Below are 16,954 nucleotides of genomic sequence, written 5' to 3' on the forward strand. Positions count from 1 at the left end.
CCCCTTTGTAAACCCCATTGCACAAACAAAACCCTGATTGCACCACTAGACTTGTTAGTCTAACATATTGTGAAATCCTAAGTTAATCTGACAAGCGGTTTTGGAGAACGGGTGCGGACAAGTTCAAATTTAAAAGCGGCGGAAGAGGAAGAGGAAGAGGAAGAGGAAGAAGAATAATAATAATAATAAGAACTGAGCAAAAACAATAAGTCTTCCCAAACTTCGTTTGGGAGACTTAATAAAAGAACAGAGTTCCAATGTCCCCCGCATTATTTTATCTATCCAAGGTACAAGGGCAATAACTAAATAAAACACTTTTTTTTGTAGCGCTAACGAGGCCATTTTCCATAAATTAAATATTTCCAAAGGGTATAACTCTTTTAAAAAAAATCGATCGGCCACCATTATAGAACTTGTCTGAGATATTGCTGATATTAACCTATAGTATAAGTTTTATAAAAATCTGGCCAGAATTGTACCCGTGAGAGCGCTGACAAGGCCATTTTCCATAATTTTAATATTTCCAAGGGCATAACTCTTTACAACAAAGACGATCGGCCACCATTATAAATTTTATAAAAATCTGGCAAGAATTGTACCTGTGAGAGCGCTAACAAGACTGGATGGACGGAAGCCCCGTATTTCCATGTCCCCCGCAACCCATTACACGGGGAACAATTACATTTCTCAAATCGACATAGTAATAATTGATCAGCACAAATTTTCGAAGTTGTCCAAGAAATTACTGATATAAAATTAATTATGTTTCATAAAAATCTGATAAGAAATGTATGCTTGAGTTCACTTACAATGCAATTTTTCATATAATTTATATTTCCCCCAGGGCATAACTCCTTTATAAATAGTTGATCAAAACTAATTTTTAAACTAGTCCTAGAAATTGCTGATATAAACCTTTGATATAAATTTAAATTTCATACAAATCTGGCAAGAATTGTATGTGTAATAGAGCTTACAAGACCTGTCAGACTGATGTCTTCAGGTCTCTTTAGATTAGTAATTCTTACCTGATAAAACGAGTGAAAATTTCTCTCTCCAGTCTGTTGATGTACAACCCTTGACTGAAATAAAAATCAATAATTGACATAAAGGAGATGGTACCATAATTTTGGGTCAAATAATTCCATAAGTTAAACATGTTTCGAAATTTGTCTAGGAAGCAAAAACTAAATGTTGAAAATATGTACTTCAATAAAACATTGCTATTTTTGTTTAAAGTTTTTTTTGTTTAGGTTAGGTTCTGTGATATGAGAAGGATATAATTATATTTTGCAGTTCAATCATTACATCTAGTATTTTTAAGGATTAACATCAATTACTGATATCAAATTGTAGGACTGCATAATTCTATATCAGCAGTTAAACTACTTGAGCTTGCTTTCAATAAAGGTTGTCATTGTTTTTTTTCCCTATGGTTAAGATTAAATGGGGTTGGTTGTGATCTAAAAAGACAATTAAGCTTGAGACATTCATGTGTCTGTCTCAAGTCAGAAACCTTATCAGTAACAGTCTTACATCAAATCTTAATGTTCTTTTCTGTTGTCATTTTGGGAATGTGGTGCTGATCGCAATTGATGTTAAATTTGTCCTCCTTTATTTTAGACATAAACCAATGTAGAGTTTGTCATATATGTGCCATATCTATACAAAACACCATTCTATTGCTAAAGACTGTGTAATACATAAAAAATATGAAAGGAATAACCAAAAACAGTGCAACAGACCACAAAAGTCACTGACATTCAACTCTTCCAAAAAATAAAGATGTGCAAACAAAAATAATACATGGTCAAGATAACCTGACTTGGTACAGGCATAAAATGAGACGGGGATTTAACCACACAACTCTCTCTCTATACCTATCTAGAACATGTGTAATAAAACACACCATAAAAAAACCTGCACAATATGTAGAATAAGATATTCTTTATTGTGGGGTTGACGTATAAGTGACATACAGCCTACATCTCCTTTTATATCCAGGCCATTAAATAGCATTTCATGTATAAAATTTATTTTGAGAAATAACTGTCTTATTTAAGCCTTCTATATCAGATACTGGGACTTTTAATAACATGTTACCTTTTCTAGTAGATAATTATTAATATGTCCACCAACAGGATCACCTTTAAAATCAAAATTTATGTCCATATACTTCCCAAAACGACTGGAGTTATCATTCCTGTTAGTTCTGGCATTTCCAAATGCTTCCAATATCACATTTGACTTGATCAGAACATCTTTCACCCTGTAAAATAGCAAAGTTATTCCAGATTAAAAGAGAGATTTAATAGAAAAAGAAAGCACATAAGGTTGATGTATATGAGGAACAAGAGGCTCATGAGAGCCTGATATCGCTCACCTGGCTGTAATTTCAGTTCCAGGCATTTGACTTATTAGTAGATCTTACTTTGCTGAACAATTTTGTCATTTACACTTTCTCTCTTTCTATAATAATATTAAAGATAATACATAACCCAAAACTGTAAAATTCCTAAAAATTAACTATTTCTGGACAGTAACCCAACAATAAGTTGTCCTATTGGTCTGAAGATAGCTTGACAGGTAGATCTAAACCTGTTTAACACTTTCACCTATGTCAGTTTTGCTCTTACTGCTTTAGTTTTTGAGATGAAAGCCAAAAACTTCATTTGACCCCTATGTTCTATTTTTAGAAACTGCCGCCATGTTTTTGAATGGATCAAATCCCCGAATACAATCTATAAACTAGATTCCCTAAGGAACATTCAATTAAAGTTATTAAGTATTTGGCAAAGTAGTTTCAGGAAGAAGATTTTTGAAAAAGTAATTGGACTTTCACAAAAATGTAAAAAAAAAAAAGTTTTAAGGGCAATAACTCCTCATGGGATTGACTATTTTGATCATGTTGACTTATTTGTAGATCTTACTTAGCTGAACATTTATTGCAATTTATACTTTCTCTCTATCTATTATAATATTAAAGAAAAAAACCAAAAACAGTAAAATTTAATAAAAAAAAACTATTTCCAACAGTAACCCAACAATGGGTTGTTGAACTCGTCTGAAAATTTCATAACAGATAGATCATGACCCATTTATCACTTTAACTCTCTTTCACTTTTGATCTAACTGCTGTAGTTTTTGAGATATAAGCCAATAAACTGCTTCGCTGAACGCAGCTGGATACGCCCGCAGAGGTCCAACTCTGAACAGTTGGGGCAAAAATGGACACAATATTCAAGCTCGATACAGGTCTGAATTTGGATTGTAATTAAATATTTGATATATTATAGGTTTCTGAATAAATGTAGTCAAAGAACTTGAAATTGGTTATATGAAAGATTTCTTGCTGTTGTGAAATACACTGTGCTGTTGCGTAATACTTAGTAAATCTGTTGTCAGACTATATACAAATACTATCTTATAACTCGGAAACATAAAATAGAAAATTTTAAAAAATCAAAAGGGAGCTTACAAAAATAGAAATTAACAATTTACCAAAGTCTCATAAAAAATGCTGAAAGCAAGCATTTTTGAGTTATTGTTCAGAAAACTGGAAAATCCCCCTTTTTGTAATGAATAAAACCCCATAATTCGGAAACGTATAGTCTGAAATTTATAAAAATCAAAAGGGAGCTCATGTCGATAGAAATAAACAATTCACCAAAGTTTCTTGCAAATTGGTGAAATTGTTTTTGAGTTATTGTCTGAAAACTGGAAAATCCCCCCTTTTTTAATGAATAAAACCCCAAAACTTGGAAACGGTAAATCCGAAATTTATAAAAAACGAAAGGGAGCTCACATCAATAGATATGAACAATTCACCAAAGTTTCTTACAAATTGGTGAAATTTTTTTTAAGTTATTGTCTGAAAACTTGAAATCCCCCCTTTTTTAATGAATAAAACCCCAAAACTTGGAAACGGTAAATCCTAAATTTATAAAAAATGAAAGGGAGCTCAAGTCAATAGATATGAACAATTCACAAAAGTTTCATGCAAATTGGAGAAATCATTTTCTTTCAGTTATTGTCTGAAAACTGGAAAATCCCCCCTTTTTTAATGAATAAAACCCCAAAACTCGGAAATGGAAAATCTGAAATTTATAAAAAACGAAAGGGAGCTCACGTCAATAGATTCAAAGAATTCACTAAAGTTTCATGCATATTGGTTAAAGCCTTTTTGAATTAATGTCCGACATGTTGACGACGGACGGACAGACGGTCAATGGTATACCATAATACGTCCCGTAAACGGGCGTATAAAAAATGGTTTTGTCCCCTATGTTCTATTTTTAGCCATGGCAGCCATGTTCGTTGATGGATCAAATCCCCGAATACAATCTATAAACAAGATACCATAAGGAGCCTTCAGTTAAAGTATGGAAGTATTTGACCCAGTAGTTTCAGAGAAGAAGATTTTTGAAAAAGTAATAGACTTGCACAAAAAAATGTAAAAAATAAACATTTCAAGGGCAATAACTCCTTAAGAAGTCAATTGACTATTTTGATCATTTGACTTATTTGTAAATCTTACTTAGCTGAACATTTTTGCTATTTACACTTTCTCTCTATCTATTATAATATTAAAGATAACCAAAAACAGTAAAATTTCATAAAAATAAACTATTTTGGACAGTAACCCTATGGGTGGTCCAATTGGTCTGAAAATTTCATAGCAGATAGATCTTGACTTATTCATCACTTTTGCTCTAACTGCTATAGTTTTTAAGATAAAAGCCAAAAAATTGATCCTTATGTTCCATTTTTAGCCTTGGCTGCCATGTTTGTTAATGAATAAAAACTTCGGATAAAATTTATAAACCAGTTACCCTAAGGAACATTCAGTTAAAGTTTAGAAGTATTAGGCCCAGTAGTTTCAGAGGAGAAGATTTTTAAACGTTAGCAAACATGATGAACAAGTTGTGTAAAATTGTCCTTAAGGGCAATTACTCTGTGAGGGGTCAATTAACAATTTTAGTCATTAAACTTTTTTGTAGATCTTACTTTGCTGAACATTTTTGCTGTTTACAGTTTATCGTTATCTTCAATAATATTCAAGATAATAACCAAAAATTGCAAAATTTCCTTAAAATTACATATTTAGTGGCAGCAACCCAACAATGGGTTGTTCGATTCGTCTGTAAATTTTAAGGGTGATAGATCTTGACCTATTGAACATATTTACCCCATGTCAGATTTGCTCTAAATGCTTTAGTTTTTGAGATATAAGCCAAAAACTGCATTTGACCCCTATGTTCTATTTTTAGCCATGGTGGCCATGTTTGTTGATGGATCAAAACTTCGGATACACTTTATAAACTAGATACACTAAGGAACATTCAGTTATAGTTTGAAGGTATTTGATCCAGTAGTTTCAGAGGGGAAGATTCTTGTAAATAGTTTAGGACGACGACAGACAACGGACGCCAAGTGATGACATAAGCTCACATGGGGCCCTTCTGGCCCCGGTGAGCTAAAAAATCCTACAATAAAAAATAATATTTCAATATTATTCTGAAATACATGAAAAGTTATTCTGTTTATATTTTCCACATTTTAATTATGTAATTTTAGTGGGAAATAAAAAATCATATTTTTTGGCCTGTTGTCTTTCTTTATATGATATACGGATTTGGCATTGACAATAGATATAATCTGTAATAACTTAATCAATTTCAGTGAAACAAAATTTTGAAAAACATTCTTTGTTGCCTGCTGTCTTCCCTTGTATATGATATATGGACTTGATGATGTACAATACATATAATCTGTAATAATAATAGAAAAACGAAAAACAATCTATCAAATCATTTTCTGACTAAATCAAATTACTGGTTCTGTTTATCAGCAGACTTTAATTGGAATCAAAAGAAATACTGGTAACATTTCTGGTCTTAAGCATATACTAAAATAGAATTTATGTATATAACAGTTCACAATATGGTTATTAAAACAGAAAAACTAAAAATCAAATCATGACATCTTTAACATGTAGAAATAAACAGCTGTGCTATGAACTTATAATACAAGGATCTCTCAACAACCTTGAAAAAAGTAGTTGTTCTTTTTAGATGTAACATACTTTTTCATTAAGCTATGACTTGCAGTTGCTGGGAAAATGCAACTAAAATTTCTCAAATGTGCATCAATGTAAAGAACATTGCTAACATCCACTTCATTTGAACGAACTTTGGTGGACAGTTGTCTCATTGGCAATCATACCACATTTCCTTGTTTTTATATGCATGTAAATGTAACCAGCAAAAGTGAAGTGACAGATATGCAAATGTGTCAAACAGTATCATTTATCACTATGAGGAATTTTTTCAAAAAGATTTGTAGTTGCTGAGAAAAATGTGATGACTATTTCTTATATGTGAAAAACAAACAAGAAGAAGATAAGTATCAGATCTGAAAATGTGTCGCAACTTCACAAGGTATAGCTTAAATTGCTGATATGAAGCTTGATACCAAAAAAAGTCTGTTTTGTAATTGTTGAGAAAAATGCCAAACTGTTAGATAGCACCCTAACTCTGTTTTAGTGTGGGTTATAAAAGGTTACAGAAATAATCAAAAATATTGGACAGAACAACATACCACATCAACAACTAACAATACATTATACAGGCATAAAATGTGGTGGAATTGAACCAGTTTTACACGCCTACAAACCTCTCTCTTCTACCTAGACTGTACGTTGTAAAAGTAAAACACATAAAAAATCTGCACAATCTTAAACATATTTCTAATAAACATATCCATAACTTGTCAATATTGAAAGGGATCACATTTATCTACTCATTATGATTTTAAAATTTGCAAACCTTAAAAATTTGTAAGAAATATGGAAACGTGACATCTTTATATGATTGAGGTTCCATAACACTGGAACAAAAGGAAAGTAGAAAAAAGAAGCTTGCTGTGATTGATACCAACCATACCACTGGAACAAAAGGAAAGTAGAAAAGAAGCTTGCTGTAATTGATACCAAGATCAACTAGGAATTCTATTGAGATATGAGACTTGCAAATGTAAATGTAAAAAGGCATGGACAACAGCATAGAATCAGCATACTGTAAAATATCCCATCTATAAAGGGCACATACATTCTTGTAGGTTGTATATTTCTAAGAATGAGTTTAAAAAAAGGAAATAAACTGTTAACACAGAGATATGTCTCGCCTATTTGTTATTTGCTAAACAATCTCTATGGAAATCAGATGTGCCAATGCTAATACAACTGCATACCAAATACCATTGACTTTTCATAAGTCGTTCCCTTTAAACAAATCTAAACACAAACATTAACTTGTAAACTATGTAAAAGTTTCAAAGTCAATAAACCATAATGAGGGGGTGGGGTTATATAATTTCCATGGAAATGAAACTTGCAAATGCCAATACATTCGCATACAAAATATCATTGACTTAACATTAGTAGTTCATCTTAAACGGACCTAATCACAAACTAATACATATGTAAACTAAGCAAAAGTTTCAAAGTCAATAGACCATGACTGATGGGGCGGGGCCAAATATTCTCCATGGAAATGAGATGTGCTAATGCTTATACAACTGCATACCAATTAACATTGGCCTACCACTAACAGTCCCCCTTAAACTGAACTAATCACAAACTAATACATGAAAACTAAGCAAAAGTTTCAAAGTCAATAGACCATGACCAAGGGGGCGGGACCAAATAATCTCCATGGAAATGAGATATGCCAATGCTTATACAACTGCATACCAAATATCATTGACCTACCACTAGTGGTTCCCCATAAACTGACCTAATCACAAACTAATACATGTAAACTAAGCACAGTTTAGAAGTCAATAGACCATGACTGAGGGGGCAGGGCCAAATAATCTCCATGGTAATGAGATGTGCCAATGCTAATACAACTGCATATCAAATATCATTGACCTACCACTAGTGGTTCACCATAAACTAGAACTTATCACAAACTAATACATTGTTGACGCCGCCGCCGCAGGAAACAGCATACCTATGTCTCGCTTTTTGACTCTGTCAAAGCGAGACAAAAAAAGGAGAGAGCAAATATGAGACAAGAAAAACATTCTGTACTTGAAAAACAACAAATTGATAAATAAATTAAATGAATAAAAAAGAAAGTACATGCAATGGAATAAAAGCATCTAAACTCTTTTGTATTTTACAAGCTTAAATCTCTCAAATAGGATAAAAAGATTTGATTGTATGAATTTGTAGTGTTACATCCAAAGTGGTTGTATGCAAAAATACCCTATTGAAATAAAAGACTTACAAGATTATTTCACCATTTTATTTAAAAAAAAACAAAATCGCCATAAACAGAACATGCAAGTACAAATAGTATCTGTTCATGTTCAAGTTTACTCTTATTTATCATGACAATGGCACTTGGCAGGAGTAAGCATTCGAGAAAAAAAGAATTAAAGAAGCTGACTTGCATTTATTTTTTTGAAGATAGTTTTAATATATATGGAGACAACAAACCTCTCAATTTCTTTTGATACATTTATCCTAAATATATAATTACATTTTATCTATATATGTACACTATGTATATAAATTGTAGCAGGTGACTAGGGTCCAGATACACTGCACCTTCAAATGCAGAAACTGTCATACCAAATACATACATAAAACTTGCACTCTTTTCTATATACAAAAAATCATATAGACAACATTTATGGATAAACAGCTATAGTGTGTTTTCAATGATATTGGAGATGTATATTAAAATGACTGTAGGTTTGAAATACTTCAACATTAACGATTGATTAATTGGTGTTTAATACTATTGCGCTATTTTGTGGCAGTCAGTTTTTATTGGTGGAGGAAGAGTGTCCAGAGTATTAAAATGACTGTAGGTTTGAAATATTTCAACATTAACAAAATTATGATATTGATTGTGTATATCTACATCCTGTAAACCAATTAATTTTTAGGAATTTTGTGAATAGATAAATAACATGAACATAATCATCTTGAGCTTGTCAAACTTGGATGTACTATCATATCAATACACACAAATGACTCACTATGAAATAGGCTAGACAGGATTAAACGGAAAGAGTATTCAAGAAAATAAGTTGGTTTAGTTTCCAAATAATCAATGAAATTTTATAAATGAATGCTTGCAAGTTGCAATATATACAAGTATAAATTCCACTGGTTGGATATTAATTCAGTGTTGTTTTTCAGTAATAGTCTAATGGATGTTGGGGTATGAAACTGAAATTTTTTTAAGCATGTTGAGAAAAGCACACTTCTCATACTGCTCTAGTTTACATGCCTTATTTTGTTAACACTAAAGCATCACTAACCTTTCAACTTCTTTCTGGCCACCAACATTGGTCACAGCAGCTATATATCTCATTATTATCTTGGATGCTTCTGTTTTACCTGAACCACTTTCACCTGAAAAATATACAATAATTTGAATAATTTGAATAAAAAATCTCTTTTCCAGTATATAATTATATCACTAACCAGCAGTTGGTAGTTTTAAAATTTATTTTGTCCAACATGTTTATTTAGATCTATAAATTTACTCCCATTTTTTTTCAGTTTTAAGGTTTGATTGCGCAATACAAATCATATTTGCTGATGCAAGGGATGAAATATTTATTGATTTTGAAATATCACATTCAACTATGCACTTAGCATCTTCCCTTACCTCAAGTTCAAAAATGCTCATTTTGGTTTAAAATATAAACAAGCAATTCCTCTGCAGGTTTTTGTTTTAGCATGAATGACAAATTTTATTTGATAGATTGTTAATGTTTACAAATAGCCAGTTACGGGTATATGTCCATCAATACTGTCTAAATGACTTCTTTTCACAAAATGTTTAAGTGTTCATGTTTTGACCAGGTTTTACAACAAAGCTCTAAGATAAGCAGCATATACCAATTTTGAGGTTTTTGGTTTGAGCTGAATGGGATACTCATCCCAATGCAAGGGAGATGTGCTACCATGAGACCACTAAGACAAAAGCTATAAACATTTTTTAAAAAGACAAATTCAGATAAGTAAAACAGTCTGATTTGCTTATTACAAGTTTTGTATCTTCATACCTGATATTACAATACATGTATCTCTACTTTTTCTTTTCATCGTTTTATATGCACTGTCAGCGAGAGCAAATATATGTGGTGGCCTCTCGTAAATTTCCCTTCCTTTGTACTCATCAACATAGTTCTTGTTGTATATATCCACAGGTTTGTAAGGATTGACAGACACAACCACCTCTCCAATGTATGTATATAATCTGTTCTTCTCATATCTATAAAACAGAAAGCAAGTAAAACTTAAAATATTTAACTCAATTATAAGTGTGAGTTGGTTTTTTTTTTTAAACACTCTGTCATTGTTTATTTTTATCACTGTCCAAGGCCCGTAAGTTAAACAGAATTATACTTTACTACTGTGAATAACACTGGTTGAAAAAGTAGTCTTGACCTACTTCTATATTGCTACATGCATGTAAGCCATTAAGAAACATCATCCATATAAATGTCAATACATGTATTATTACATATTGACAAGTATTAAAAGTAAATAAATGGTAAATGTGTCTATGGGGCCACAGATGCCCCCACTTGTGAATATGCATGAGTCAACTTCCACATACAGATGCAGGATTCATGTAGTTAAGACTGTTTTGAGATTATAAGCATTGTGTACAAGTTTCATAACAATTGGTTGAGGCAAACTAAAGTTAGAGAACGGAAACCAATTTTGGAGATGTATGTGACGGACGGGACAGACAGATAAGGGTAACACTTCACGCCCCCTCAGCTACAGCTGGGGCATAAAAGCACTATTTTACCGATTTAAAGTTTTGATGCGCAGGTATATTTATGAATTTCAACTTCACAAAATTTATATCTCATAAGTACCTGACAAAGGTAAGAAGGAAATTTGTGACAAGCTGTTACCAATTCAACACTGTAATTAGATCTTTGAATATTGTTTTATTGGTATATTTATTGATTTTGTTATCAGTAAATTAAAATCATACTAAATAGTTTTGTTATACACATATGCACTTTAAAGGTACTACAATCTGTCAATACCTTTATTTTGGCATTGCACAAGGTGATGTTTTTCTCTGACTGTTAACAAGACGTCTTTACACTAAATCAATTGGATGTTGGATGTGTACTGATTGATATTTAAGTCTTAGATACATGATTTTTTGTATTAGTTGTTATTGGCTTTGAACCAGCTGTCAGTAACTGTGAGTACTCTCAGATCTGTACTTGTGTCCTTTATGTTGTTAGGGATGAGGGATGGATAAATACCCTGCCACGTCCGGTCTGTGTTTATGTTTGAATTTGTTTTTATGCTTTGTATCGATCTGATGAGATAAGCTTTTTTCAACTATAACCAGTCTTGGTTTATGTTTGATGTTTTTATGCTTTGTATCGATCTGATGAGTTAAGCCTTTTCAACTGATTTTTATAGTTTGTTCTTTTGTGGTGCTGGTACAACACTGTCCCAGGTTAGGGGAGGGTTGAGCGCTCAGAAACATGTTTAACCCCGCCACATTCTTTATGTGCTTGTCCCAAGTCAGGAGCCTGTAGTTCAGTGGTTGTCGGTGGTTCATGTCTGTCATATTTGTTTTTCATAAATTGTTTTGTTATAAATTAGGCCATTAGTTCTCTCAATTGAATTGTTTTATATTTTTCATGTCAGGGCCTTTTTTAGCCGACTATATGGCATGGGTTTTTCTCATTGTTGAAGGCCGTATGGTTGCCTATGTTTGCTTACATCCACTTAATTTGAACTTTGGTGGATAGTTGTCTCATTGGCAATCATACCTCATCTCCTTATTTTTATATTTACTGAAAATGTAACATACATTTATATAACAACTAAAAAGAATGAGACGTCAAAGAATTATTGGTTGATAGTAGACCTAATACATTCATGCTAGATATTTAGTTATCAGCAGCAGGACACATAAAAATCAACCTGTTAACCTGAAAAGAAATTCTCCCATCCCTAAATATGATGCAAATCTTTTTACTAGAAATGGACAAAACCCATTTTGTAATTGTGTCTGTATTTCTAAGTAGGCTTATAATAATTTTGACTATTCTGTGATCTACTTGTGAAGTGTAGATACTGTACTGTACACCAACAAATAGTCAAACAAACAGCTGAATTATAGATACTGTACTGTACACCAACAAATAGTCCTACAAACAGCTGAATTATAGATACTGTACTGTACACCAACAAATAGTCCTACAAACAGCTGAATTATAGATACTGTACTGTACACCAACAAATAGTCCTACAAACAGCTGAATTATAGATACTGTACTGTACACCAACAAATATCAAACAAACAGCTGAATTATAGATACTGTACTGTACACCAACAAATAGTCCTACAAACAGCTGAATTATAGATACTGTACTGTACACCAACAAATAGTCCTACAAACAGCTGACTTGTAGATACTGTACTGTACACCAACAAATAGTCCTACAAACAGCTGACTTATAGATACTGTACTGTACACCAACAAATAGTCCTACAAACAGCTGACTTATAGATACTGTACTGTACACCAACAAATAGTCCTACAAACAGCTGAATTATAGATACTGTACTGTACACCAACAAATAGTCCTACAAACAGCTGAATTATAGTTTAATGATAAATTATCTACAAAATCAAATCCTTTTAATTTTGTTTTTATAGAGTAATTTGTAAATGCTGTATACTTTGTTAATCTACTGTTTACATTGGGTATGACACATTAGGTGTATCAGCAAACTTGCTGATAAGATTTCTTTCAATTTCAAGTACATATATGTACTGAAACTATAGTTTAAAGCTCTTTTTAAATAGTTGGAATAACTTGACCTTGTAAATTTGTCATGTAGATCTAATTATGGTAATGACATCCTATACTTCCTACCTGATACTAAAAGGTGTATGTCTATCAATACCTAGTTTTAATTACAGGTAAAACCCAGTTAGTCAACATTATATATCAGGTATATCACCTGATCAAAACATAAATCTTAATATTTAGGGAGAGGGGGGAACATCTCAGGAATGTGGAACTTATGTTACAATGTTCTTCATATTGTCTTCAATATGTATTTATATATTTCTAGGATTCAAACTTTTAACATGTATATCATATATATATATGCAAATCTTGTTTTAATCATTATTGATATATCCTTCCTTTTCATTTCCTATTTCTTTGATGTACCTTAACTATTTTCATCAAATACATACATATATACCTACTGCAAAATATACTGTACACTTTCATCAATTAACATTACAAATTTGACGACTACATTTTCATAAAATAAGGAATTATTTTTTTGCAATTTTTATGCCCCACCTACAATAGTAGTAGGGGCATTATGATTTCTGGTCTGTGTGTCCGTTCGTTCGTCTGTCTGTCCCACTTCAGGTTAAAGTTCTTGGTCAAGGTAGTTTTTGATGAAGTTGAAGTCCAATCAACTTGAAACTTAATACACATGTTCCCTATGCTATGATCTTTTTAATTTTAATGCCAAATAAGTGTTTTGACCTCAATCTCACGGTCCACTGAACATAGAAAATGATAGTGTGAGTGGGGTATCCGTGTACTATGGACACATTCTTGTTTAAACCTACATTTACATATTTATAGTTTACATGTATAAATATGATACAAGGTTTAAAAAAGTACATTATTTCCTTTATACATGTATACACAAAAATGTCAATTTAGTTTAAATGCTAAACTTGACATCAAACTTATGACAAATGTAGTTCATTAACAAAGATAGCCAGGCTCCTAATACTTTAAAAGAATTGGTGGATAGTTTCTGGTGCTTTTCTATCTTTTTTCTGCTTATAGTTTTGTTTGTCACTATTTTATCTGTCCCCCCTTTTCTCCTTAGCAATTCATTTCTTATAAGAATGCATTTGAACTGTTAAACTTGCTTATCTAAGAACACTTTTTCAGTTTAATCAAAAAACTTAAAAAGCATAAAACAGAGACTTCAACTTTGTAACTACATGTTTTTACACTTACATTTTTCTTAGGCTTTTCAGAATTATGTGGGCGAGGGCAGTAGAGACATCTAAGGTTTCACCTGAAGTATATTGGAGAGGAACTTTCCAACTAATTTATACATGATTTTGAAGCTAATGACTATAATTCTTCTACTTTAATGCATCAACACAATCGACACAATCAGTGAAATTTCCTTAGTGAAAAACAACCACTGGTCTACACTGGATCAAAACAAGTGTTGTAATAATAGTGAATTTATGATTGTTTTCTAACCCTTCTATTGCCATTTTTAAATCATTTTGATTATCAAGATTATTCTGTTTTTCTTATATCAAAATCGGCACATTAGTGATATTTTAAGACAGTTGTGAACCTTGGTAATACAAATGACACTTTCAAACTGTAAAGAAAAAATATCAACAAAGGTGTTTTACAACTATATTCTATTTACTTAGTATACAGTACAAAATTGTAATAACCTTGTATATTCAGTCTGCTGTCTACCACCCACAAGATATCGTTAAAGAAAGCCCCTCAATTGAATGAATCCAACAAAGTTTAGTATTATCTAAGAACTGTAGCTTCAAAGCAGGTTTTTTTTTATAATTTTAAAGTTCAAAGATCACAACTAAAGATAAAAAATCTTGAGGCCAAGATTCTTTGCTGTAACTATTTGCACTGTCTCAATACTTTCTGTTAAATTAATCAAAGGCAGGGCTTATATCTTATTTTATCTTTTATAAATTTGAGTATGTGTGGGTGACTAATAGAAGTACATTGTAGTATTTTTGTAAATGCAAATTCTAGTCATAAAAATTAAATACACCCTCATATGTCAAGTATTTTACCCTTAAAAGTACATGTGTATATAATATATCATCATCTAATGAAATTCAAGAAATGTGAATACAATATGTAATACATAACAACTGTTAAATGAAGCTGAATTTTATAAATAGGGCAAACCAATAAATGTCAGATCTAGCATCTTTAATGGTTAATCAAAATTTAAATTACAAACAGCCAGGTAGATCTTCTGATAAAGTACAATCAGAGTTCACACAACTGAAAAATTTCCATAAAATTCATGGCATCTAGAGATTTATAGCCAAACAAATTTAAATTTCAAAAAGTACCTCCAAACAATGATCTGCCCTATTAACCATTATTTCCTGCATATCTTGATCTGCCCTGGAGGAGTCATCAAAATATTTGTATTGTGTCTGTATTTGACAGTCAGATTGTTGAGCAAATTATGACAGTTGGTATGAAATTTCATTTTTTTGTGAAATTTTTGGATATTTTGTATCTGTGTGCTTCAATGCACAAATGTAAAAACATAGCTATATATCAACAACTGGCAAATAGTTTCCTCCATTTACCTTAAACTGGTTTTAGGGGCTGTCTTGGAATTTGCAGTTAAGTGACCTTTTGCTTCATGTTACAGACCTAAATGTAATGTAAAGACGAAGAACAGCAATATAAGTACTTTATGGCTGATTTTCATCATATTTTTTACTTTATATAAGGGAATATTATTTGTATTTTTTAACAATTTGAACAATGTTTTAACAAACAATATTTTTGTTTCAAACAAATCTAGTACAAAATCTCACTGAACTGGAAATGCAAATTTTATTATTTGGCAAATGCATCTTTGCTCCAATTGGTGTGTCCATGTGTATAAATAAAAACTGAACAGCTATTAAAAGGAATTTTCCTGTAACTACAGCTCACTTTACCCCTTACATAACCTCTTTATATGAGCTGCTTTACAAAATGTTAAAACTGTACAACAGCTGTAGAAATCCTTGTTACATTCAATTTAAGATGATTAATTCTTTCTACTATGCATATACAGTGAAATTCTGGTTTTTTTTCACATCTCCAATTAACATATGCATGCACAATATATTTTTGTTACACTGTATAAAATGCATATTTTATGTTGTAGATTTTTTTTCTAGAAATTTACCATTTTACAGTAGACCATGTCAAAGCTGTAGCTCAGTTCTTAACATGAAAATAAATAAAACTGCCCGCTTTATTTTTGGAATATATAGTTCTTTCACCATTTTTTTTCGTCCCATTCATGCATGGACATGAGACGAAAGGCCTTAAATCACTTGCGGCAGATAACCTAAAAATAAATTGAATAAAAAAGAAGTTGATGAAGCCGTTTCATACTCTTTTTAAGGTCTTTCCACTCCGTTAGGAAAGACCTTATTGTTTTTCTAATGTTTTTTTTTTTTCTTTTTCTTTTTTTTTTTTTTTTTTTTTTTTCTTTTTTTTCTTCCAACATTTTTTGGGAATGCCCTCCCCCCGTTTCTGTTGAAGTTATCAAGACCAAATATGGACCATCGATAGACCTCATCTTGAAGTATTACCACATGACCCTGTTAAGGATTTCATCATCCCCTGTAGAAGTAATCTCCCTTTTATTGGATTTTTTCGACATGGCCCCCTCTCGTTGTTTTTAAAGATATCATGACCTTATTTGGACAATAGGTAGATCTCATCATGATGTACTACCATATGAGGCTGCATAGGATTTCATTATCCCCTATGCGAGTTATATCCCCTTGAAGCAATTTCTTTCCTTTGCATTTTTCTCAAAAAGTATTAGGGATAGAATCGATTTGAAAACAGCAACATGTACACGAACAGATGGCAATGTTAATGAACATATAAAATAATTTTGTTATTGACCCTTATAAGGAGTTATTTCTCTTGAAAAAATATACACAATTTTTGAAAAATTGTATTTCGAGAACCGGAAGTCGTAGAGACTTGGGACCTACACCAATAATCTTAAGTTCATGTGACCTTCAATTTGCATCCAAGGTCAAAGGTCACCGAGTGCAAAAAAAAATTACGCTGCAATTTCAAGCTTGC

At 31.8% G+C, this 16,954-nt stretch overlaps 1 protein-coding gene across 4 annotated transcripts in view; it reads right to left on the reverse strand.

The window, feature by feature from the left end:
- LOC127728447 (unconventional myosin-Id-like) overlaps positions 1-16,954 on the reverse strand; it is a 62,919-nt gene that overhangs the window by 36,414 nt on the left and 9,551 nt on the right. For 2 of the 4 annotated variants that reach the window (XM_052235824.1, XM_052235823.1), the window contains exons 2-6: positions 10,093-10,301; positions 9,340-9,433; positions 8,507-8,533; positions 2,104-2,269; positions 1,029-1,082 (exon numbers count right to left, since the gene is read on the reverse strand). In XM_052235824.1, the coding sequence (XP_052091784.1) occupies positions 1,029-1,082; positions 2,104-2,269; positions 8,507-8,533; positions 9,340-9,433; positions 10,093-10,301 (550 nt within the window). The remainder of the gene's footprint in view (positions 1-1,028; positions 1,083-2,103; positions 2,270-8,506; positions 8,534-9,339; positions 9,434-10,092; positions 10,302-16,954) is intronic. The other 2 variants (XM_052235826.1, XM_052235825.1) reach the window with 1 other exon arrangement.

The sequence above is a fragment of the Mytilus californianus genome, unplaced genomic scaffold (genome assembly GCF_021869535.1).
Source record: "Mytilus californianus isolate M0D057914Y unplaced genomic scaffold, xbMytCali1.0.p SCAF_2, whole genome shotgun sequence".
Classification (NCBI taxonomy): domain Eukaryota; kingdom Metazoa; phylum Mollusca; class Bivalvia; order Mytilida; family Mytilidae; genus Mytilus; species Mytilus californianus.